The following is a 25,595-nucleotide window of genomic DNA, read 5'->3' on the forward strand; positions in this document are numbered from 1 at the left end:
AATATTTTGGTAAAGAAAGCACAACTGGATACTACTTTGACTGGTTACTTCATTTCCTTCGTGGTACCAGCACAGGAACGAAAGCATATACACTAGTACATGTTCATATGCGCTAGTTAACCGTTTATTTTCACTAGCATATGAATCGGTTCAATCACAGGAAAAACATTGGAATAAAAATTCCCACATTCCAAATTGGGTCTAAAAGTGATTGATTACCCGATCTACTAATTTAACATCATCAGAGTGCTCTTTACAGCACTGGTCGTATGCTACGCTGCCAACTATAGTAGCTGATTACAAACACGTGTGTGCTAGAACCGGTTACAAACAGGTGCGTGGTAGATAAGCCGCGCACTATCACTACTCCACTAATCGCTAGGCTTCCCTACATACACTAACTTAGATCATCATAGTGCCGAAACGAGCCAAAAGAATCAAGTAAAATCTCTTGATAAATTAGCTGCCCAAGCCCTGCCTGATAATTAACACAACACCGCAATGCCCGGCAGTTACTGAGGCCTTCGCACGCCTGAAGTGCTGGGAGGCCGAGGCTGGCCCTGCTGCTGCTCCGACTGGCCCCGATAGTGCCGAATCGCAGAACTGTAAGCATTACCTGTCAGACTCCCTCTCATCTGTCCCGAGGGGCGCCAGCTCTCATCCACAGGGAGCTCTGGTGGAAGACCATGTGGAGATCCAGCCTGAGGTGTGCTTGGAACAGTGGGTGGTACACTGGGCGGTTGCAGATGTGGCGCCCACTGTAGAGGCGAAGGACTTGCTGCCCGTGGCACTGGTTGCGATCTCGGTGCCTGGCTTTGCTGCGCAGGAAAGAGATGGCTTTGGATGTCTGCTTGGGTTGGTTGGACATGTGCAGCAGAGGTGGTTTGGCCTGCGGCAGCCAGTGCCGTTTGGTTCATGTTCATCCGTGTGTGCCGCAGTGGATCGAGAGTAGGAGTCTGTTGCATAGGTCTGTAGGCGTTCGCTCCTCCAGCCTGTCCTGAAATTCCTGGTGGTGGTCGTGTACCCATGAGGTGTGGCGCAGGCAGACCAACAAGTCGACTGGGTAGATGGCTCGATGTGTTGCCAATGTCCTGCCAACAATTATGATTATGTCAATGCATGTTGCTACTATGATATATAGTAAAAAAATAGCGAAGACCCTTTCGCCCTGTCATAGACTGTCACTGGCTGCTGGTGCTGGACTCAATCAACAGACATAAATGCTTAACTACAAGTTTCAGTCCTAGCGCCACCAACATCCTTGCTAGTACAGCAATCAACCAGTCACATAGTATATGCTGACGGCAATACATAGCAAAATAGTGTGTGGTTCTTATTAGTTGTTACCTGTTTCAATGGGGTTCCTTTGACCCCCTTTTTTCTGAATATGCAAGAAAACTGTCATTGTAGGAACGCTTGTAGTTGTAGTCTTGTTGGGATACAACACTCCACATACCACATGTCGGTGCGAAAAGTGACCAACAAGTAAATATTTGTAGTTTTGCCGTGCGTTGTGATCGGATGTGACCTAGCACTCAATGACACATGATTTATATAACATGCCCTACGTCCAGTTTTGGTCGGTCGGAGACTTTATTCCTGAGCCTAGGTGCTCGAAGTTTGCTATGGGGTTACAAACGAGTAGGAATAAGAGGGGGGGGGGGGGGGGTGTTAAAGGCCAGGTCGGACTCTGAACCGAAGGGTCGAGAGTGATGGGGGCTCTAACGTGCGTTAAGTATTGGAGCGTATGCTCTGTGTAGCTTTAGAGTTCTAGAGCTATTGAGCTATTCGAGTTCTCAGGTCGAGTGCTCGAATCGTCTAGCTTCTCTTTTTTTGAGGAGAGCTAGATTCAGAATAGCCAACGTCAGGATCACCAGATCCCCTTTTTAGGAGAAAGCTCATCCCCTTTGTAGTCGAAGGGGATGGGCTCTTACAAGTCAGAGAAAGAGAGAGAATGTATACGTGTGCTACTTAGTCTTGTTGCCCACGCTGTCGGGTACGAGACGGTCGTCGGCGCCCACAATACTGTTTATGTCCAGATGCATGTAGCAGGCTCTACCGTGTTCGCCTGGTACGGCAAATGTCAGCGCCTACAGTACTGTTTGGGTTCTGACACGCCTGGAAGGTTGCATAATGCCTTTCTGGCATGGCCTGGTGGCACCGTCCTGCAGGTGTCGGTCGGGGAAGAGCTGTAAGCAGAGGTTCGCCGTATCCCCGGTCGGAAAAGGAGGTCGGAGTCGGACTATGTCCCCACCTTGGCCAGGCCTTCCGGTCGGAGACCGGATCGTTCTCCCGACCTGTCATTATGTATCTGGGCCGGCCCCGAGAGGCGCGCGTTGTCGCTACGCCGTCTGCTGGGCCGAGTTTTTGCTGGGAAGCGAGTCCATTGGGGACCCCGGGTTTATGAACCCGACACCACCACTGCAACAGTTTCTTTGGTCAGTTAGTAAGGAGTTTGTGTTAGTATCATTATCTTCCAGTTGAATCAGGCCAAGGGTTGTCATTGGCTTCTGGGATTTCATTAAAATACTATGTGTAAATTATTACTGTTATGCTAATATTTCAGGTGTTATGCAGATTTTCTCAAAAAGAAAAAGAAAAACAATTCAAGCTAGTGGCAAGGTGGCCTGACATACAATTATGAGAAAGATGAGCTAGCTCTGTTGGTTGAGGGAGTAGATGTATACCCAGACCACCCCAGGTTTAAGTCCAGGTCCTTGTCGAGGCAAATTTGGGTGCCTATTTTCTTAATAAAATGCCACCTAGTTGCTCCTAGGTTGATCTAGTTTTTTTTTTCATACAAGTATCTAACAACTAATGCAGACGGAATGATGCATTTTAAATACCTTCACTATCCTAGCTCAGATGCACTCATAGCCTTTCCACTTATCACAGAATATACTGGTTGCAACTTTCAAGGCGACTACTGGAAAAATAGTTAAAATATCTTATGTTTGATGCTAGTACAGATGATAACACAGTGACTTGAAAAGATGATTACCCGTGCTGTTGACTGTAGGTGCAATGATGCAGCAGCACTAGGAGTCCTTGGTAATGGCCCACTACCACTGTTCATTGGAGCAATGACACTGTCTGGATTCGTCACTTGATGTGTTTGGTAAGTGGAAGAAGATGGACTAGATAGCGGGATAGGAGGTGGACAATTGAGGATATTTGGCTGCAACCTTGTTGATGACCCAGGATTCTGTTGTGGAACTGCCAATGCCTGGACTCCTATTGGCTCTCTCCTGGGATTTCTAGGTATAGGAAGCCTTCTCACTTCTGATCCATGTACTGGACCTATTTGTGCCTGCAACTGTACAGTTCCACAATGTGTTTCCTGTGAAACATGTTGCATGCCAGATGTCGAAGTAGAGGTTTCAAGAGAAGGAGAGACAGCATCTGTGATAACAGGGCGCAGAACATTTTGAGGTAGAATAGATTCCAAGGTACCAAATGAACTTGAGCCCAGCCCACTAGAAGGTGGTAGTAACAAATTTTGACGAGAAGTGCAAGCCATGTTGCTTCCCCCATTATTTCCATCCCCTCGATACAGATCTTCTGTCTGGACTGCCATAGGGAGATCTGTAAGATAGTCTGACACAGACAAATCTTGACTATTCAACAGAGGCTTAGTATCTTCTGGAGCCGATACCCAATCCATTTGCAAATCACCATCGTCATTGCCATTTATCAGATCTATGACATCTGAAGAAGGTGAATCAGTTTCTATAGAATCTCCAGTCTGCTGAATGGCATCACCTCTATTTCTATCAGATTTTTCATCCTGAGCTGGATCAGCTTTCCAAGATCCATCAGCAAATACAAGGACACCAGTGACATCATCACCAGTCTCTTCTAGTATCTGAGTTAAAAGGAAAAGGGAGGTCAGATAGAAAAAATGAGATGAAAAAATATGCGCAAAATGTAACTTGCCTTCACCATCTTTTGGTCAATACGTAGGTCAGTGAAGCTTGAAGAGGTGTTACAGTATGGACAGCGCCAGTTTGGCTTTCTCGAGTTCATCTCCATGTAATTATCATAATCAAAACACTAAACAATACAGCTATGTTATCATTTTGCAATGAAAAATTACAGAATCAATATAAACAAGGCAAGATTAAATAAATACCTGATAGTGCTTGCAAAGACGCCCTTTGATAGGAGTTTTTATGCGCCTAAAACTGCGACAAGAGAAGGCAAAGAAAAATTAAGTTCGACATCAAAAGGCAGATTATTAGTATTTTTACAACCAAATATATTAAATCCATTGGTATATGTCAAGCAGATATCAAAATTTCAAAATGTTACCCAACTATCTAAAACTTACCGAGTGAGTGACAGACAAAGCCAGAAAGTTGTTACATTGTGAATGTATGGTCCAGTATTAAACTGGAGGCTGTGTAGTCATAGTCATTGCAATCATATGGGTTCAAGACATGATTATTTCTTTTGCACTCTTTCCATCACCAACCATATGCAGAATTTTTTTATTCCCAACTAAGTAGACACTAAGACTCTTGGTGGGTTTCAACTCTAGCCTACCCCAACTTGCTTGGGAGTTGGGACTGACAGACTATGTTCATCTTTGCTTTAGATGAACAACAAAGAAAGATTAGTTGTTCATCTAAAGCAAAGATTATTTATCCTCAAGGTACCCTATCCTTTCTAGCAAAAATCCATTTAGACCTAGTCGGTCATTAGTAGTTCCTCTACATATATGTTTAGGGCATGTTTGGTAGAGCTCCTCCAGCTTAGATTCTCTGTGAAAGTTGATTCTCTGAGAGAAGTTAGTCTCTAACTGAAAATGTTTCTCTATGATTATCTAGGATAAACTCTATGCATACAGTGACTTTGTGTATGGAGTGAATCAGGAAAAGCTACTTTTTCAGCTCCCAGCCCCCTAGTTCATTTCAGAGAATCACTTCACAACATAGAATCACTTCTCAGTAACACCCTGTTTGGCAGAGCTGGATTCAGCCTGGAAGCTACTCTGGGAGCTCTACCAAACAGGCCCTATATGCATAAGACTTCACAACATACAACAACAACATCAAAGCCTTTAAGTCCCAAACAAGTTGGGGTAGGCTAGAATTGAAACCCAGCGGAAGCAATCAAGGTTCAGGCACGTGAATAGCTGTTTTCCGAGCACTCCTATCTAAGGCTAAGTCTTTGGGTATATTCCATCCTTTCAAGTCTCATTGTATTGCCTCTACCCAAGTCAACTTCGGTCTTCCTCTGCCTCTCTTCACGTTACTATCCTGGCTTAGGATTCCACTACGCACCAGTGCCTTTGGAGGTCTCCATTGGACATGTCCAAACCATCTCAACTAGTGTTGGACAAGCTTTTCTTCAATTGGTGGTACCCCTAATCTATCACGTATATCATCGTTCCGAACTCGATCCCTTCTTGTATAACCGCAAATCCAACGCAACATACGTATTTCTGCAACACTTATCTCTTGAACATGTCGTCTTTTCGTAGGCCAACATTTTACACCATACAACATAGCAGGTTTAATCGTCGTCCTATAAAACTTGCCTTTTAGCTTCTGTGGTACCCTTTTGTCACATAGGACACCAGATGCTTGACGCCACTTCATCCACCCTGCTTTGATTCTATGGCTAACATCTTCATCAATATCCCCGTCTCTCTGTAGCATTGATCATAAATATCGAAAGATATCCTTCCTAGACACTACTTGACCTTCAAAACTAATATCTTCCTCCTCCCGAGTAGTAGTGCCGAAGTCACATCTCATACACTCAGTTTTAGTTCTACTGAGTCTAAAACCTTTGGACTCTAAAGTCTCCCGCCATAACTCCAGTTTCTAATTCACTCATGTCCGGCTTTCATCAACTAGCACTACATCGTCCGCGAAAAGCATACACCAAGGGATGTCCCCTTGCATGTCTCTTGTGACCTCATCCATCACTAAGGCAAACAGATAAGGACTCAAAGCTGACCCTTGATGTAGTCATATCCTAATCGGAAAGTCATCCATGTCTCCATCACTTGTTCGAACACTAGTCATAACATTGTTGTACATGTCCTTAATGAGCCCAACGTACTTCGTTGGGACTTTATGTTTGTTCAAAGCCCACCACATAACATTCCTTGGTATTTTATCATAAGCCTTCTCCAAGTCAATAAAAACCATGTGTAGATCCTTCTTTTTCTCCCTATACCGCTCCATAACTTGTCTTATTAAGAAAATGCCTATATCGCTCCATAACTTATCTTATTAAGAAAATGACTTCCATAGTTGACCTTCCGGGCATGAAACCAAATTGGTTTATAGAGACCCGCGTTATTGCTCTCAAGCGATGCTCGATAACTCTCTCCCATAGCTTCATAGTATGGCTCATCAACTTAATTCCCCGGTAATTAGTACAACTTTGAATATCCCCTTTATTTTTGTAGATCGGTACCAATATACTTCTTCTCCACTCGTCACAACATACAATGTTCGAAAATTGGTACAGTAAAGCCTATTCCATGAAAAGTGCAACACAGTACCTTATAGGACAATTTAGGGAAACTCTTGATGGTCCCTCAAGTACATCAGAATCTACAAAGAGATCAGTACACATCATAACTATAATGAAAGAAATTATTCAAAAGTCATCAAAGTGAAAATGCATATACTGTATAAACTACTGTCATACAATACATCGATCATGGAAAATGTATTCCTTACAATTCAAATTATGGCCACACTACATGAAGACAATAGATACAGGAGAACCAAAGAGGGCAATGTAAAAACTCCAAACTTCAACTTTTACTAATCTTGAAATTAGAATTACAATAAACTCACAAAGTTTAACTCTTACTATCACTACAAAAATTTCATGCAAGCAAAACATATTATTTTGAACAGGAAAGCAAAACATGACACCAAAAAAAAGTATGGAATGCTATCAACAAATAAACATAGTTATTAAAACTGGACAGACTGGTAGCAGAACTGAAGCCAGATTCAGCACGATTCATGTCATCAAATAGATCCAAGTCAATAAAAACCATGAGAAGGACCTACACATGGTTTTTATTGACTTGGAGAAGGCTTATGATAAAATACCAAGGAATGTTATGTGGTGGGCTTTGGACAAACATAAAGTCCCAACGAAGTACGTCGGGCTCATTAAGGACATGTACAGCAATGTTGTGACTAGAGTTCGAACAAGTGATGGAGACACGGATGACTTCCCGATTAGGATAGGACTACATCAAGGGTCAGCTTTGAGCCCTTATTTGTTTGCTTTAGTGATGGATGAGGTCACAAGGGACATACAAGGGGACATCCCTTGGTGTATGCTTTTCGCGGACGATGTAGTGCTAGTTGATGAAAGCCGGACAGGAGTGAATCAGAAACTGGAGTTATGGCGGGAGACTTTGGAGTCCAAAGGTTTTAGACTTAGTAGAACTAAAACTGAGTATATGAGATGTGACTTCGGCACTACTACTCGGGAGGAGGAAGATGTTAGTTTGGAAGGTCAAGTAGTGCCTAGGAAGGATACCTTTCGATATTTAGGATCAATGCTACAGAGGGACGGGGATATTGATGAAGATGTTAGCCATAGAATTAAAGCAGGGTGGATGAAGTGGCGGCAAGCGTCTGGTGTCCTATGTGACAAAAGGGTACCACAGAAGCTAAAAGGCAAGTTTTATAGGACGGCGATTAGACCTGCTATGTTGTATGGTGCAGAATGTTGGCCTACGAAAAGACGACATATTCAACAGCTAAGTGTCGCGGAAATGCGTATGTTGCGTTGGATTTGCGGTTATACAAGAAGGGATCGAGTTCGGAACGATGATATACGTGAGAGATTAGGGGTAGCGCCAATTGAAGAAAAGCTTGTCCAACACCGATTGAGATGGTTTGGACATGTGCAACGGAGACCTCTAGATGCACCGGTGCGTAGTGGAATCCTAAGTCAGGATAGTAACGTAAAGAGAGGCAGAGGAAGACCGAAGTTGACTTGGGTAGAGGCAATAAAAGGAGACTTGAAAGGATGGAATATACCCAAAGACTTAGCCTTAGATAGGAGTGCTTGGAAGATAGCTATTCACGTGCCTGAACCTTGATTGCTTCTGTTGGGTTTCAACTCTAGCCTACCCCAACTTGTTTGGGACTTAAAGGCTTTGTTGTTGTTGTTGTTGCTGCTGCTGCTTAAGCCATTTTTTAACGCAAATCATCACTGAGCCATCTGATTTTGCATGAACCAACTAAACGATCAGCAGAAAATTGGGGTTTTGGTACTTCGATGCAACCATGGTGACCACATCACCAAGGCAAGTATACTTGGTAGTTGATACTACGAGAACTGGCTGTTGGAGAGGAAAACTGTTGAACCTGCCTGAGCAGATCAATTACCCATCTAGCTTCAATAACTATGCAAATAAGCCCCTTGTCTTATGGGTTGCTAGCAGATGATCCGGCATTTTTGTATCACCTTTCTATGTCATTTCATAGGTTCATCTGCTTACAAGCATGGTATCTCACAAGATAAACTAATTGTTCAATACAAGCTAGTTATTTCAGTTTTATGGATCAACAAAACTGAACTTTACAGGTTTCATGTGCCCATGGGAAGAACTAGAGCAAAAACACAAGTCTATTTTGCGTAGGGCAAAAAAACCAAGTCTCTAAAAAGCTGCAGGATATCACAAACAGACATAAACCAAGTCTCTAAAAAGCTGCAGGATATCACAAACAGACAGAAATTCAAGTGTATGCCAAAAACCAAATATATAGTCAGTTTAAACAGGTAAACTACACAAGTAACTGTCCACCTACAAACTGATGATGGGATAAGTCTCTGTGTTGGCTGGTCTTTGTGGGGCTGCAGCATATGGTCCTTGTGGCTGCATTGGCTGCATGGTGGTCTTGCTGCTCAAAGACAGCATCTTAGCATCTAGGACAACATCTGTTTTAGCATCTTGGCATATGCTTGGTTGGCTAGCAGCCTATAAATATGTATCCCCAACCCCTCAGGTTGGTATGGCATTTGTGTGAAATAAACCAGAAAATTGCCCCAACTCCTAGTGTCATCCTCTCTCGATGAGAGTAAGAATTCTGCTACTACCAAGAGTAAGAATTCAGCGACTAACAACTGGTATTAGAGCCGTACTATCCTGTAGCCTGAGCATCTCCTGCTCATCTCCTTTCCCAGACACGCAACAGCCCCAGCTGGCAGCAGCAGCTCCGGCCGCTCCTGCTCACTCCTCTCCCTCGGCGCGTCTGAAGCAGCCCCCTCCCCACGCAGCAGCCCCCCGGTAGCGCGTCATGTCCGCAGGACAGTCTCAGCGCTCGGTCGCCTCGAGCACACGGTGTCGGTAGGAGGCCGAACTTGCCGCGGCAGAGGAACGCGAGCGAGCGGCGGCAGAGACCGCTGCAGCGGCGGAACTGGCAGCAGCCAGAGCGGAGGCGGAAGCGGCGGCGGCGGCGGATGTAGCGCGTGCGGCGGAGGTCGAGGTTCTGCGCGGCAGCATCAGCAGCTCCATTTCTGCTGACGACAGCGCCGACGCGGACCTCGAGCTGCTAGGGATGGAGGCAACGCGAGCGCGGGCGGCGCAGTGGGCCTAGAGGAGGCGCGCACGGCAACGGTGGCGAACGGGTCGATGGAGAGCGCGGCCTTCACAAGCAGCGTGGCTCTCTCTCCCCGGATCGGTACCGTGGTTACCACGGGCTCCAAGCTGTTGTCAGGGATGTCGGCCCTGGCGGTGGGTGGCCTACCCTCATTAAGACCAACTACGTCGAGTGGGCTGCGGTGATGAGGGTAAAGCTCCAGGTGCGGCACATGTGGGAGGCAGTCCGGTACGGCGACGTCGACTACGACCAGGATCGACGGGCGCTGGATGCCCTCATCGCTGCAGTCCCATCCGAGATGCAGTTCTCGCTTACCAACAAGCAGACTGCCAAGGAGGCTTGGGACGCCATCGCTGCGGCACGCATCGGCAACGACCGCGACCGCGCCCGCAAGTCCACACTGCAGGCACTTCGCAAGGAGTGGGAGAACCTGGCCTTCAAGCCAGGTGAGGACATTGATGACTTTGCTCTCCGTCTCAACACTCTATTGCAGAAGATGGTGCAGTTCGGCGATGACACCTACGGCGAGGAGAGAGCTGTCGAAAAGCTCTTCCGCTGCGTCATCGAGAAGTACAAGCAGATGGCTCACTCGATCGAGTCCCTGTTAGATCTCTCCACGATGTCGATCGAGGAGGCGATAGGTCGCCTCAAGGTCGTCGACAGTGATGAGCCACAGTCTCTCTCGGGGCCCATCACCACTGGCGAGAAGCTCCTTCTCACTCGGGAGCAGTGGGTTGCCTGCCAAGATGACCGGAAGAAGGGGGAGCCTTCTTCCGCGACAGGCAGCCGCAAGCGTGGCAAGCCGCGCAGAGACGCCCAGGCCGGGGCGCGAGGACGTGCCGAGGGTGATGCCCGCGAAGGCGCCCAGGGCGGCGCCGCCGGCAAGCACAAGTCGGCACGAGACGACACCTGCCGCAACTGCGGCCAGCTTGGCCATTGGGCCAAGGACTGTCGACAGCCACGACGCGGCCAGGCCCACGTCGCACAGGCGGAGGAGGAGGAGCCGGTTCTGTTCATGGCACATGCAAGCATCGAGCTACCTCCAACGGCACCGGCCGCAGCGGCTCTCCTCCACCTTGACGAGCCAAAAGCACACGCCCTCCTCGGCGACGGCTCCGGTAACGACAAGACTGACGGGTGATGCCTTGACACCGGCGCCACCCATCACATGACCGGTCGACGGGAGTTCTTCACCGAGCTTGACTCTAGCGTCCGAGGCTTCGTCAAGTTTGGGGATGCCTACGGCGTGGAGATCAAGGGCGTCGGCTCCGTCATCTTCACCACTGTGTTTGGTGACCACAGGCTACTCACCGGAGTCTACTACATCCCCGCGTTGAGGAACTCTATCATCAGCTTGCGACAGCTGGATGAGAACGGTTCGCACGTGGTGGTTGAGGATGGAGTCATGAGGATTTGGGATCGCCGTCGTCGCCTTCTTGCCAAGGTAACCAGAAGCGCAAATCGACTCTACGTCCTTAACGTGCAGGCGGCACAACCCCTCTGTCTCGCTGCTCGTCAGGACGACGAGGCGTGGCAATGGCACGAGCGCTTCGAGCACCTTCACTTCGAGGCCCTGAAGCGGCTCAGTGCCACGGAGATGGTGCGAGGCCTGCCGTGCCTCGACCATGTGGAGCAGCTCTACGACGCTTGCGTGTTGACGAAGCAGAGGTGACTCCCCTTTCCCCAGCGGGCGAGCTTTCGAGCCAAGGAGAGGCTCGAGCTTGTGCACGGGGACTTGTGTGGCCCGGTGACACCGGCCACACCGGGAGGACGACGCTACTTCCTGCTGCTCGACGACGACCTCTCCCGCTACATGTGGGTGATGGTCCTCGGCAGCAAGGGAGAGGCTGCGGACGCCATCAGGCGCGCACAGGCTGCTGCGGAGGCGGAGTGCGGCCGCAAGCTGCGCGTGCTGCGCACCGACAACGGCGGCGAATTCACGGCGGCTGAATTCGCGTCGTACTGCACTGATAAGGGCATTCAGCGCCACTACTCCGCGCCGTACAACCCGCAGCAGAACGGCGTCGTCGAGCGGCGCAACCAGACAGTTGTGGGGATGGCTCGGACCCTTCTCAAGCAGAGGGGGATGCCAGCTGTCTTCTGGGGAGAGGCGGTGGTGTCGGCCGTCTACATCCTCAACCGCTCGCCAACCAAGGCGCTCGACGGCAGGACGCCGTACGAGGCTTGGCATGGGCGCAAGCCGGCGGTCTCCCACTTGCGGGTCTTCGGCTGCCTCGCGTTCACCAAGGAGCTTGGCCACATCAGCAAGCTCGGCGACAGGAGCACTCCGGGAGTGTTCATCGGCTACGCGGAGGGCTCGAAGGCCTACCGCATCCTCGACCCGAAGACACAGCGTGTGCGCACGACGCGCGACGTTGTGTTTAACGAAGGGCGAGGATGGGTGTGGGACAAGGCGATGGACGACGGCTCGGCTCTGACGTACGACGACTTCACTGTTGAGTACGTCCACTTTGAGGGAGCTGGGGGAGTAGGCAGCTCTTCTTCGACGAGCGCGTCTACCCCAGTCCCCGAGCCTCCACCGACCCCGGCGCCTGCTACTCCGACAACACCACGCTCTCTAGCCAGGACCTCGGCGGCGATGAGTTCTTCGCCGGCTCCACCACAGCCGGCAACGCCACGCACTCCAGCATCGACAGACACCTCTCCGGGCACGTCTACTCCAACACCAGCTCGTGTCGAGCACAGCCCGGTTGAGCTCGCTACTCCGCTCTCTCACGACGAGGAGCGCATCGACGCGTACCACGACGGCGAGCCGTTGCGGTACCGTACAATGGAGAACCTTCTCGGCGACCAGCCGGTGCCGGGACTGGTGCCTCACAACCTGGAGGCGCAGTTGCACCTTGCGTGTGACGACGGCGAGCCTCGGTCGTTTGCAGAGGCCGAGAAACACGCGGCATGGCGCGCCGTGATGCAGTTGGAGATGGATGCGGTTGAGAAGAACCGCACCTGGGAGCTTGCTGACCTTCCTCGTGGTCACCGTGCGATCACCCTTAAGTGGGTGTACAAGCTGAAGAGGGATGAAGCCGGCGCCATCGTCAAGCACAAGGCTCGCTTGGTGGCACGAGGTTTCGTGCAGTAGGAGGGGGTCGACTTCGACGACGCTTTCGCTCCCGTGGCACGGATGGAGTCCGTGCGACTCCTCCTTGCGCTAGCTGCCTAGAAGGGCTGGCGTGTTCATCACATGGACGTCAAGTTGGCGTTCCTTAACGGCGACTTGAAGGAGGTCTACGTGCACCAGCCGCCGGGATTTGCGATTCCCGGCACGGAGGGCAAGGTGCTCCGCCTGCGCAAGGCCCTCTATGGCTTGCGACAGGCACCGAGGGCGTGGAATGCCAAGTTGGATTCCACGCTAAAGGGAATGGGCTTCGAGCAAAGCCCGCACGAGGCGGCCATCTACCGACGGGGCAGTGGAGGAAATGCTCTGCTGGTGGGTGTCTACGTCGACGACTTGGTGATCACCGGCACCAAGGATGCGGAGGTGGCGGCATTCAAGGAAGAGATGAAGGCCACCTTCCAGATGAGTGACCTAGGGCCTCTCCTTCTACCTGGAAATCGAGGTGCACCAGGATGACTCCGAGATCACGCTTCGACAAACCGCCTACGCCAAGCGCGTTGTTGAGCTAGCTGGGCTCACCGACTGCAACCCAGCTCTCACTCCGATGGAGGAGAGGCTGAAGCTGAGCCACGACAGCACGACGGAGGAGGTGGACGCTACGCAATACCGGCGTCTTGTGGGGAGCCTTCGCTACCTCGCCCACACATGGCCGGACTTGGTATTCTCCGTCGGCTACGTTAGTCGGTTCATGCAGCGACCGACGACGGAGCACCAGCAGGCTGTGAAGAGGATCATCCGCTACGTTGCGGGGACTCTCGACCACGGCCTCTACTACACTAGGTGCCCTGGGGCGGCACACTTCGTTGGGTACAGTGACAGCGACCACGCCGGCGACATCAACACCATCAAGAGCACGAGTGGGATCCTCTTCCTCCTCGGCAAGTGCCTCGTTAGCTGGCAGTCGGTCAAGCAGCAGGTGGTGGCCCTGTCCAGCTGCGAGGCCGAGTACATAGCGGCCTCCACCGCTTCGACTCAGGCGCTCTGGCTCGCTCGACCGCTTGGTGATCTTCTCGGCGGAGACACTGTTGGCTGCCAGAGGGCAGCTTGGCCAACAGGCCGCTTGGATTGTATTGCAAAAATGACTTAGAGATACAAAGATGCTAACCACTGCATATATAGGCAAGTGGTGTACCTACTCCTTAGCATATTCTAACTGCATAAAGCAGATGCTATGATTCCTACTTGGTTGCCAAGGCACCATGATCAACTTGGTTGCCAAGGAAACACATTACAGTGAATAGTAAATATCTATAGCAGGTAACTTAGAAGAACAAGAACACTAGGCTAACTACTGACAATTCTCCCCTTTAGCCTTGTGGTCCTTGGAAGTGATGTGCTTGAGCCCAATTCTTCCCCTCATCTCTTCAAATTTTGATCTTCCAAGAGACTTGGTTAGAATGTCAGCCAGCTGATTAGTGGTGGATATGTGATCAGCCTTGATACTTCCATCTTCCAAGCAGTTTCTGATGAAATGGTACTTGATTCTGATGTGTTTACTGCGCTCATGAAAGACTGGATTCTTGGCTAGAGCAAGTGCAGACTTACTGTCAACCTTCAGTTCGACCACTTCCACATTCCTTCCAAGGAGGTCTGCTAGCAACCTGGATAGCCAAATAGCTTGTTTTGCAGCTGTGGTAGTGGCAATGTACTCAGCTTCACAACTAGATAGAGCTATCACCTTCTGCTTCACAGACTGCCAGCATACAAGATTGCTTCCCAGGAAGAACAGAGTGCCGCTAGTGCTTTTACTGGTGTCAATGTCCCCAGCCAAGTCACTGTCACAGTATCCAACAAACCTTGCTCTCCCTGGAGCTTTAGTGTAGTGAAGTCCGAATTCCAGAGTACCAGCCACATATCTCAGGATGCGCTTGATGGCAGCTTGGTGCTCTGCTGTTGGTCTCTCCATGAATCGACTGACAAAGCCAACTGAGAAGGCTAAGTCAGGTCTTGTGTGGACCAAGTATCGCAGGCTGCCCACCAATCTTCTGTATTGGGTAGGATCAACTTCTGCAGCCGTGCTCTACCTGCTCAACCTCAGCCGCTCCTCCATTGGTGTATGGGCAGGGTTGCAGGCATCCATGCCTCCTAGCTCAAGGATCCTCTTGGCATAATGGGTCTGCCTCAGAGTGATCCCAGCTGAATCTTGATGTACTTCGACTCCCAGGTAGAAGGACAGAAGGCCGAGGTCGCTCATGTCGAAGACCTTCTTCATCTGAGCCTTGAAACCTTCTATGGCTTGAGTGCTGGCACCGGTGATGATCAAATCGTCAACATAGACACCGATCAGCAGCAGCTCCTCCCCTGTTCCTCGCCTGTACATCGCAGCTTCATGGTCGCTTTGCTAGAAACCCATCTCCTTGAGGGTGGCATCCAGCTTGGCGTTCCAAGCTCGCGGAGCCTGCCGTAGGCCATACAGAGCCTTGCGCAGACGGTACACCATCTTCTCCTTCCCGGCGACGGTGAAGCCAGACGACTGCTTCACATACACCTCCTCCTTGAGGTCGCCGTTGAGGAAGGCTGATTTGACGTCCATGTGGTGGACGCGCCATCCTTCTTGGGCCGCCAGCGCGAGGAGAACTCGGACGGATTCCATGCGCGCCACGGGAGCAAACGCGTCGTCGAAGTCGATCCCTTCCTGCTGGACGAAGCCCCGCGCCACCAAACGCGCCTTGTACTTGGTCACCGCGCCCCGCTCGTCCTTCTTGAGCTTGTAGACCCACTTCAGAGTGATGGGCCGATGACCAGGAGGAAGCTCCACAAGTTCCCAAGTGCAGTTCTGCTCAACTGCCTTGATCTCCTGCTCCATGGCGGCCTGCCAGGCAAGATCGCCTTCAGCCTCCGTGAAGTTGGCCGGCTCGCCGACGTGCGTGAGATGAAGCTCGGCGAAGAGACGTGAAGCCGGCAGCGGTGTGGGTGCGTCCCCGATGATGTTGGGCATGGTACGGTACCGCAGCTGCTCGCCACCGTAGGAAGCATCAAGGCGATCGTCGTCGTCCTCGAGTGGTGACGCGAACTCAACTGGGTCCGCCTGCTCGGTTTCTGCTGCTGGTGAAGCAGAGGAAGCTGGTGAAGCAGAGGAAGCTTGTGATGCAGAGGAAGCTTGTGGATCGTGCTCCCCTGGAGCTGGTGACGGCGTGTGTGGCGGAGCTCCGTCTGTGTCGACTCCCCAGAACTCGATGTCGAAGTCACTGGAGGCGGAAGCAGACGTCCCGGCGGCCGAATTGGACCAATCCCAGCCGCGCCCTTCATCAAACACCACGTCGCGGCTCACCTTAACGCGTCCCGTCGCCGGATCGAGGACCCGATAGGCCTTGGCGCCCTCGGCGTAGCCGATGAAGACCCCAGCCTTGCCGCGGTCGTCGAGCTTGCGCAGGTGCCCGAGCTCCCTTGTGTAGGCGACGCAGCCGAATGTACGCAGGTAGCTCACCGCCGGCGCTCGTCCGTGCCAGGCTTCATAGGGGGTCTTGCCTTGCAAGCTTCTTGTCGGCGCGCGGTTGAGCAGATGCACCGCCGTCATTACCGCCTCCCCCCAGAATTTGGCCGGCATGGACCTCTGCTTCAGAAGCGCGGGCGCGGTCGCCACGACCGTCTGATTGCGCCGTTCCACAACACCGTTTTGCTGCGGTGAGTGTGGTGCAGAGTAGTGCCGCTTGACTCCTTCGGCGGCGAAGTACTGCGCCAGCTCGCCGACGGTGAACTCTCCTCCATTGTCGGTCCGCAGTACCTTGAGCTCACGGCCGGTCTCCTTCTCTGCTTCGGCCTTCACCCGCTTCACGGCATCCGCAGCAGCATCCTTGGTCGGCAGAAGCACCGCCCACATGAAGCGGGTGGCATCGTCCACCATCAGCAAGAAGTAGCGGCGCCCTCCTGGCGTCGCCGGCGTCACCGGCCCACATAAGTCGCCGTGGACGAGGTCCAAGGGCGCCAGCGCGCGGTACCGCGCCTGCTGCGGAAATGGCTTGCGGCGGAGCTTGGTAGTGACGCAGGTGTCGCAGACTTGCTCCGCATGCTTGATCACCGGCATCCCCCTCACCATCTCCTTCTTGCCGAGCTGGTGCAACGCCTCGAAGCTGAGATGCCCGTAGCGCTCATGCCACCTCCATGACTCGTCCTCTTTCGTGGCGGCAAGACATACCGGCCGCGCGGCCTCCAAGTGCAGGACGTACAGCCGACTGGGCCCGCGATGTACCTTGGCGAGAAGACGATTACGCCGGTCCCAGATGCGGAGCACTCCATGATCAATCTCCACCCTGGAGCCTCCTTCGTCGAGCTGCCCCAAACTCATAATCGAGTTCCGGAGCGCTGGGATGTAGAAGACGCCGTGGAGGACGCGCTGATCTCCGTTTTTGGCCTGGAAGACGATGGAGCCGGTCCCCTTGATTTCCACTCGAGACGAGTCGCCGAAACGCACCGTGCCGCGCGCCGTGGTGTCGAGCTCGGCGAAGAGCTCCCGGCGGCCGGTCATGTGATGCGTGGCCCCGCTGTCGAGGTACCATCCGTCGAGCGCCTCCTCGTTGGCGCTGGTGTTGAGGAAGACACGCGCGCGTGGCTCGTTGATGTCGAGGGAGACCGTGGCCTTGGAGCAGACGGCTTCGTCCTTCTCGTCAAGCTTGAGGAAGCCGTGGGCGAAAAACAGAGCACCATCATCGTCCTCTGCTTCTGCGACGTGCGCAGCACCGCCACGCCCTCCACCGCGCCGTCCACCTCGATCACCTCCAACACGGTTGCCTCCTCCGCGTTGGTTGCCACCGCCGCCGCCGCGGTCACCACCACCACGGCGCGGCTGGCGGCAGTCGCGCGCCCAGTGGCCGCGATCACCACAGTTGAGGCAGGTGTCGTCGTTTACCCCGCGATCGTCGCCACCGCCTCTGTCTCCTCCACAGCGATTTCCCTTCCCGCACTGCTTCTTACCACCGCGTGGACGACGTCGTGGTTCCTTGCCCGACGCGGAAGCGGCAGCCTCCTTCTCCTTGGCACGCCACTGCTCCCTTGTCAGCAGCAGTCCACCGATGGCGGCCGGTTCCGCGTCCAACGCCTCCATGTCGTCCACCGTCTTCAAGCGTCCAGACACCTCCTCGATGGTGAGGTCCTGGAAGTCCAGAAGCGTCTCGATGGCGATCCGGAGCTGAGCGTACTTTGGCGGCACGGCGCGCAGGAGTCTCTCCACCGCGCGCTCTTCATCGATGTCGTTGTCGCCGTGGAGAAGAAGCTGCTGCTTCAGGGCCATCAAACGAAGGGTGAAGTCCTCGATCTGCTCTCTTGGACGGAAGGCGAGCTTCTCCCAGTCGCTGCGGAGTCGCTGGAGCGTGGCGCGGCGCACTCGATCGACTCCGATCCGCGCGGCGGCGATGGAGTTCCAGGCCTCCTTGGCCGATCCCTTCTCGGACAGCGGCATCTGCATCTCCTGTGGCACGGCGGCGATGATCGCCTCCACCGTGCGCCTGTCCTCATGGTATGGCAGGTCCTGGTACTCGATCGCATCCCAGAGTTGCCGCGCCTGGAGCTTCAGCTTCATGATCGAGGCCCACTCATGGTAATTTGTCTTGTTGAGCATCGGCCAGGTGGAACTTGCGCCAGAGTCCTTGTACACGGTCTGGATCACCGGCGAGCGGCCCCTGGCCCGTCCGCGGCGGCGATCCTGATCCCGATCGGGCGACCGCGTCTGCCTGCGCTCGCGCTCCGGACTCCTCCGCGGAAACGGGCGGCGATCACGCGGCGGATCCTCCTCCACCAACTCTCGACGCAGAGCCGCGGTCGTGGCGGCTGCGTTCCGAGCTGCTGCTGCTGCGGCCTCCGCGGCCTGCTGCGCCTGCGCGGCTGCGGCCTCTGCCGCGGCCAGACGCTGCGCCCGGTGCTCGGCGGCGGCGGCTGCTGCTCCTGCTCTCTCTGCGGAGGTGGCCATGCTCTTCCCTGTCTCTCAACCGGCTCTAGATACCAATTGTTGGCTGCCAAAGGGCAGCTTGGCCAACAGGCCGCTTGGATTGTATTGCAAAAATGACTTAGAGATACAAAGATGCTAACCACTGCATATATAGGCAAGTGGTGTACCTACTCCTTAGCATATTCTAACTGCATAAAGCAGATGCTATGATTCCTACTTGGTTGCCAAGGCACCATGATCAACTTGGTTGCCAAGGAAACACATTACAGTGAATAGTAAATATCTATAGCAGGTAACTTAGAAGAACAAGAACACTAGGCTAACTACTGACAGACACTAGAGCGGTGGAGCTTAGGATGGACAGCAAGTCCGCTTTGGCCCTGGCAAAGAACCCCGTTTTCCATGAACGGAGTAAGCACATCCGGGTGAGGTACCACTTCATCCGAGGCTGTTTGGAAGAAGGGAGCATCAAGGCAAGCTACATCAGCACCAAGGACCAGCTTGCGGACCTGCTTACCAAGCCCCTTGGGAGGATCAAGTTCCTTGAGCTCTGCTCCAGGACCGGGATGGTTCAACTTTCCCACAAGACGACGCACAAGACTTAGGGGGAGAATGATAGGATAAGTCTCTGTGTTGGCTGGTCTTTGTGGGGCTGCAGCATATGGTCCTTGTGACTGCATTGGCTGCATGGTGGTCTTGCTGCTCAAGGACAGCATCAAGGACAGCATCCTTAACTGGCTAGAACAGCATCTTAGCATCTAAGACAGTACCTTAGCATCTACAACATCTTAGCATCTAGGACAACATCTTAGCATCTAGGACATCATCTGTTTTAGCATCTTGGCATATGCTTGGCTGGCTAGCAGCCTATAAATATATATCCCCAACCCATCAGGTTGGTATGGCATTTGTGTGAGAAATAAATCAGAAAATTGCCCCAATTCCTAGTGTCATCCTCTCTCGATGAAAGTAAGAATTCTGCTACTACCAAGAATAAGAATTCAGCGACTAACAACTGAGTCCAGCCCCTGGAAACTGAATCCAGTACCAGACACCAGGCTCATTTTACATGCCTCATGATCATGCAGAACATCACAATCAATCTTGGGTACTACCTCCATCGAAAAAAGCTTGATGTTTCAGTTTGTCCTAAGAGTCAAACTATCTAAAGTTTGACCAACTTTATACAATACAATATTAATGTTTACAGTACCAAACAAGTATCGTTAGTTTCGTCATGGAATGTATTTTAATAGCATATATATTTGGTGCCATAATGTTGACAATTTTATCTATAAATTTGATCAAACTTAAGATAGTTTGACTTATGACAAACCAAAAAACATTTTTTGGGACGGAGCAGTCAGTTATTCACAACATAAGGTCAAACAAAAAGAAAGGGGCAGATAGATGATGCTGAAAGAACTCAAAAGGTGTAGCAAGCATTGAATAATTATAGGAGTAAAAATGATAGTCTATTTTCAAAAAAGAAAATAACATAAAAAAATGTAATGTCAGTGGGCACGAAGAATCAAACACAAGTTTAAATGGATCTACATGTACATTTCAATCGAGAGACTACAAAATGCCATTTAAAAAAATATTTCAGTTTCAGTCAAGAAACTAGACGCATAGCATAAAATAAACTGAACATGCACTCTGCACTGAAAGAACTGAAATGAATTTCACCTACCTGCAGGATAAACAGTGATAGGTTGCACATAGTCATCCAGTTTTGGAGCACTGAAGGATGTCAAATCGTTCACAAATGCTACAGCTATGATATAATTAGCTGCAAAATTAAAATCAAAAGGCGTAAATAAACAATTGGGGCAGATGGGCAGATTGGTGTATAGCTATAAAGTACATGGTGGCCAAGCATACCATTAAAGTATCCAACAGCTTGGATAATGTTAGCCCCATATTTGAGCATTTTGGTGATATCAGTAGGGAACTGGGGTCCTGGTTCCTGTTTGAAATGCACGAGTTGAGTTTTCCAATTAAAAAGACGAAGCTTAATCAGAGGTCCAGAAGGCATGGAAGCCAGGATAATGTAACAGGGCACTAACCATTGAAACATTAGTCCTTCTGTCCACACCCCTCCCATTGACCAAAAAGCTGAACAGAAAAAAGGATCACTCATATTTCTTGGGTTAACATTAGCAGGTGATGAGCATCAAAGCAGAGAAAGAAACGAACCTCACATGTGGTGGGCTTGAAACACATGACGAGGCATCTAAATTTTCCTTTTGTACGACAATTAGTCTCTGGAAAAAAAAGTAAGACGATCAATTAAGTTACTTACAGAACCTACCTGTAAAAAAAACTAAATAAACGGTCCTGAACTTCAGTCACAAGTATGCCCCAAACTGCAATTAGTACAATGTGCAAATAGCCAAATACAAATATATACTTGGACACGACGAGTGTCGGCTCATAGATAGTCCTTGCATTAGTAAGCGTAGAGGCAAACTCTATGCAACATTGCAACCGGTAGTTTTCAAACTAGTGCAGGTAGTCAACAGTCTTCTGGCTTCTATAGTTTGAAACAGATATCATCGGTAATGCATTTCAGTTAAGAAGATATTTAAGCAAGCTAGATGTTTTCTTTCGTATTACCAGGGAAAGAAAGTGGATAGCAAACATAAACATCATATGTACCCAAAATTACAATCTCCAATGCAGAGTGCACCATTGTTTTTGAGGCATCGCCTAGGCGACAAGGCATGCTATGGGCGCTGGGCGTCGGGGTCGCCATGACCTCCGACGGTATGGCGTCCGCCTCACTCGATTAGGTGTCGACTAGGTGAGGAATGGCGTCCGCCTGACGCCTAGAGCCTTGCTGCAGACGCCAGATGCGAACTCGCGGGGGGAAAAAGCGTCAAAATCACAGTGGCCCCACGGGAATCGACCGCGTGTCCGTGCCAAAAGCAAAAGGGCAGGAATAGCGTCAAAATATACTACTCTTCGCGCGCGAAATCTCCCGCTCGAGGCTTTTACCGCGACTGCAGGCGAGGGAGAGGAAGAGAGAAGGGGGCGAGCGAGGGGAGAGGAAGCTCCACTTGGCTGCTCCTCTGCTCGAGTCCACCGGCCGGTCGCCCTGCCGCGGAGCCGCCCCTGCATCTCCGCATCTTGGCAGCGACGGCGGCTCTGCATCTCCGCACACCTCTGGGATGAAGTCCGCCTGCTCGAGTCCTTGTTACCGCCGGCCGTCCGCACGTGTCGTAGTTGCCCGTCCGCACCTGCCCGCTTTGAGTCTCCGCCGTCGCCCGTCCGCACCTACCCGTCTGCCTAGTAAGTATGTTTGTCGCCTCTGTTTTGGTCCCTAAATCTCCCAGCCCCCTGCCGCCTCCTCTGTTCTGGTCCCCTGAATCAACCAGCCCCGTGCCGCCTCCTCTGTTCTGGTACATGTACTCTGCTCTGAATATTGCTGCTTTTTTATATTAATATTGGCCTGTTACATACTCACATACAGAGGAGACTAATGCCTGCTTTCTTGGGTTGTTATTTTCTTAGACCTTTATAAACAACACAGGGCACAAGGATCTTTCTTTGATTAGTATAATATCTGCTTGGTTCTTTCTTTAACCTTTACACTTCGAAGGTTCTTCCTTTGATTAGTATGATAATTACTGATTAGCAGTGCTCTCTTAGCCATACAGTATTGTGCTGGGCTCAAGAATTGGGAACAAAGTTGTATGTGCTGCATTAGTATCTAAAATTCTAGCTTACACAACGTCTTCATGGCGCCTAAATTGTGCGTATGGCGTCGCCTAGGCGTCCGCCACAAACGCCTAGGCGCTGTGAAGGGGGTAGGGCGCCGCGCTTCGCCACAATGCCTCAAAAACCATGGAGTGCACTGTGAAAATGGTGTCAATTACCGTCTCATATGAAACTAAACGTTCAAAAAAGAACGTCATGCTACACGAAGTTATCATGTGAACACAGTGCACAGACCTAATAGAGTTGTGGTTTGCTCAATTCATGTTTGATAAAAAAAAGAATAGGCAATAAAGTACAAAAATTTAGCAGCTGAAACACTAGCATCAGTACACAAACAATTAAAATAACAGTAAAGTAACTTGTTGAAAGCGCCCATTAGCTAACAATAATGTTTTGCCTGCTGAATATGCATGCCATAACATTTGTTCCCTGAGTCCCCGACTATACTTACAATCTTTTCATCTCGAGATAGGTTCCTCTCAATAAAGAAGTCAGCCATTAATATATCATAGCCAACCTACATAGGGTAGACAAAAATATCAAAATCATGTGTTCAAAGATAAAACAAATTTTTATCATTAATCAAGAATACCACAGCATATGATGATATCCAAATTAGATAAAAGCTGACATGGTGAATGATCAACTTTTACTAGGTATTCAGCTTTAAGTTGAAAGAGTAACTACCTTTGCTTCAATAGAAGTGATTAGGCGCTCAAACTTCAACCGAGGGTAATACCTATAAAATATAAGTATAAATAAACAACAGGACATGTTTGAACAGATAGCTTGTGCTATAGCTCTAATCTATGATTCAGGATTTCAACCTCCTGAGTTGCTGACATGATTTAATCAAGAGTTATTATAATTAACCTTTCAATATTTAACCAAATTATTGAGACTGGTGCAGATTCAAATTCAGCAGTTTAAAAAAAAAAGAAGTAAACACCAGCTCTATGTAAACATGAATACAGTATTCCAGTTTTTTAATCAAAACACCGTATTAAATATCAGGGATATCTTTGGATTGAAACAAGGGTAGAAATCCACATGTCCATCCATGACCTAGGAAAGCATGCAATCGTATTTTGTACTCTAGTTGAGTTTTGTATCTTGGCTTGTTTTTATTCTAAATTGTGTATATTATGAAAAATATGCAATGCTAACGGCAAGTTTTCATTTAATTTTTAAGCACACACATTTTGGATTCAAAAATCAGATATTGAGGGTTCACAGCCACTTGGACTAAAATATTTTGCCCAGTAAAAAGATATTAATACATTTTTTTAATATGTCGACATTTCATAGTATAATAACGTGCCTTGGCATTATTTGTGATATAATTTCAAGCACAGTGCTGTCACTAGCTGCCTGGCCTGTGGATGTGCAGAAGTTGCCAGAGAGCTGCATACCAAGGGGAAAAACACAAATAGTCAAGGTATTGTCTGAAGGCCGTCCCACCACAAGAATGGGCCTAAAAAGACAAAAAAAACTGCCCATGGAAAAATAAATATAAAAATAAAAAATATTATGTGCGCACCTCATTGGCCATTTTGAAAATGTCTCTGGAATCTGCAGGTTGAAACCAATTATTGGAACAAGCATTCTGCAAAACAGCCAGTGTAAATTACTACCTTAACATTGTTGGTAGATTAACCTGCACATTATGCCGGGAACAATAACCTCAAAAGCAGATTGTATAGCTTCAATATAGTTATATATTTATATGCTAAGGAGCCTGTGACATGGAACAACCCCCCACTCCCTGTTCCAGGAACTTCGGCCCGAAACAAGGAGCAGAATGCTGACATGAATGCTGGTGCATTGTTGACTTGACAACCACCAGCCCACCAGGATTAAAATAGATAAGTTACTGAAAATGTACAGTTATGGAACAGATTATTCCTTTCAAACGCTACAAGTATGTGTATGTTTGGAACTCTGATTAGCAAATAAAACGAATTTTGAAAAAATAGGTTGAAAGTAGCAGTTCTTTTCCAATAAAAAAATTGGATCCAGTTTAAAAATTAGCAACTATGTGACATCTCATATAAAACTGACAAGGAATGAAACTTTACCTTGCAAGATATCACTAGTACCATAAGCGATGATTGTATAAACATTTCTCTCCTCAGGTCATATACCTGGCCAACAATGGTAGATTTAAGATCAACATCGAAGAACAATTGGCAGCCAAACCTCAATTTGTGAACAAATTATATGATCCCCATAATGTGAGTCAAACAGATTTGAAGCCTTCAAGGTCAAACCTGGTAATCCTACTCAGGGGCGGATATGGGCCTAGTGCCATGGCCAAAAAATCTCTTATAGTGGACTATTAGCTTCTCAGCGCAAAAAATTACCAATTTACCATAACCACTAGATCACTATTTTAACCAAGTATACATACATCAATCAGGTACCATTCTCCAAAAAAAAAAGACTGATACAAAGTGAGAGCAAACAGCATTACCTTTCTCAGAATGTCGGGTATGTCACCGGCCATCTGAGGAATATTACCAGCTGAGACCGCGAAGTCAATCCCTCTGCATGCGCGAAACACGGAATGTGAGTAGGCCGTCGATGAACAGCGCGGCAGGCATAAAATCTTAACCACAAAGGGGACTCGAAGGGGGCGGGGGACGGGGGGCGCGGGAGCGGCGGGAACCCTAGGAAACTCGGAATCGCAAGAGGCGGTGCGGAGACGCACCTGGCAAACGCGTAGACGAGGTGGGCGAACTCGGCCATTGGAGGTACGTTCATGCCGCGCAGGTGGGCCTTGAGGCGGCCGCCGATCGCCTGCAGGCGGATTGCGTTCACGGACAGCGCCTTCTGCTGCTGTTCCTTGTGTTGCTGGTGCTGTTGCTGCTGGAGCGGCGTCGGCGGCGTCGGGTGAGGCGCCGTAGCGGCGGCGGTCGCCATCACCCGAGGGTTTTGCGCGGCCGTGCAGCGCGAGCGGCGAGGGAGCTGGGCGGATGCTTTTTGGCTACCGGCTGATACAAGAAAGAGGAAAAGGATTAGTAGCGCCATACGGGTGGGTGGTTGACACTTAACAGTTGTTGCAGGAATCAGTGGGAAGGATAATTAATGGAGGGAAAATCAAAAGCCCTGAGGAGTGAGGACTGACGAGTAAACTTATTGCGCTAAAAAACGAGTAAATTTTTCACTGTTGTAATATGATTCTTTTTTTCTTCCTTTCGAACTTTGTGTTCTGTTGGTGTAATGTTATAATCTAATTCAGTTATTGTTAGTTAGGTCA

At 49.9% G+C, this 25,595-nt stretch overlaps 1 protein-coding gene across 2 annotated transcripts; it reads right to left on the reverse strand.

The window, feature by feature from the left end:
* Nucleotides 1-174: 174 nt before the first annotated feature.
* LOC136527140 (E4 SUMO-protein ligase PIAL2-like) lies at nucleotides 175-25,380 on the reverse strand. Of its 2 annotated transcripts, none has more exons than XM_066519761.1 (16): nucleotides 25,047-25,380; nucleotides 24,810-24,882; nucleotides 24,415-24,480; nucleotides 23,877-23,942; nucleotides 23,658-23,740; nucleotides 23,024-23,075; nucleotides 22,788-22,853; nucleotides 20,813-20,880; nucleotides 20,683-20,731; nucleotides 20,498-20,582; nucleotides 20,307-20,405; nucleotides 6,521-6,572; nucleotides 4,133-4,184; nucleotides 3,943-4,053; nucleotides 3,002-3,865; nucleotides 175-1,091 (listed from the first exon to the last, which is right to left on the reverse strand). In XM_066519761.1, exons 1-16 carry the CDS (start codon nucleotides 25,364-25,366, stop codon nucleotides 513-515), a joined length of 2,685 nt encoding a protein of 894 aa, XP_066375858.1. In that variant the 5' UTR covers nucleotides 25,367-25,380; the 3' UTR covers nucleotides 175-512. The 2 variants fall into 2 exon arrangements, with proteins under 2 accessions (XP_066375858.1, XP_066375857.1); XM_066519760.1 differs by having other exon boundaries at nucleotides 3,937-4,053.
* Nucleotides 25,381-25,595: the final 215 nt, after the last annotated feature.

This window comes from Miscanthus floridulus, chromosome 19 (assembly GCF_019320115.1).
Source record: "Miscanthus floridulus cultivar M001 chromosome 19, ASM1932011v1, whole genome shotgun sequence".
Lineage (NCBI taxonomy): Eukaryota > Viridiplantae > Streptophyta > Magnoliopsida > Poales > Poaceae > Miscanthus > Miscanthus floridulus.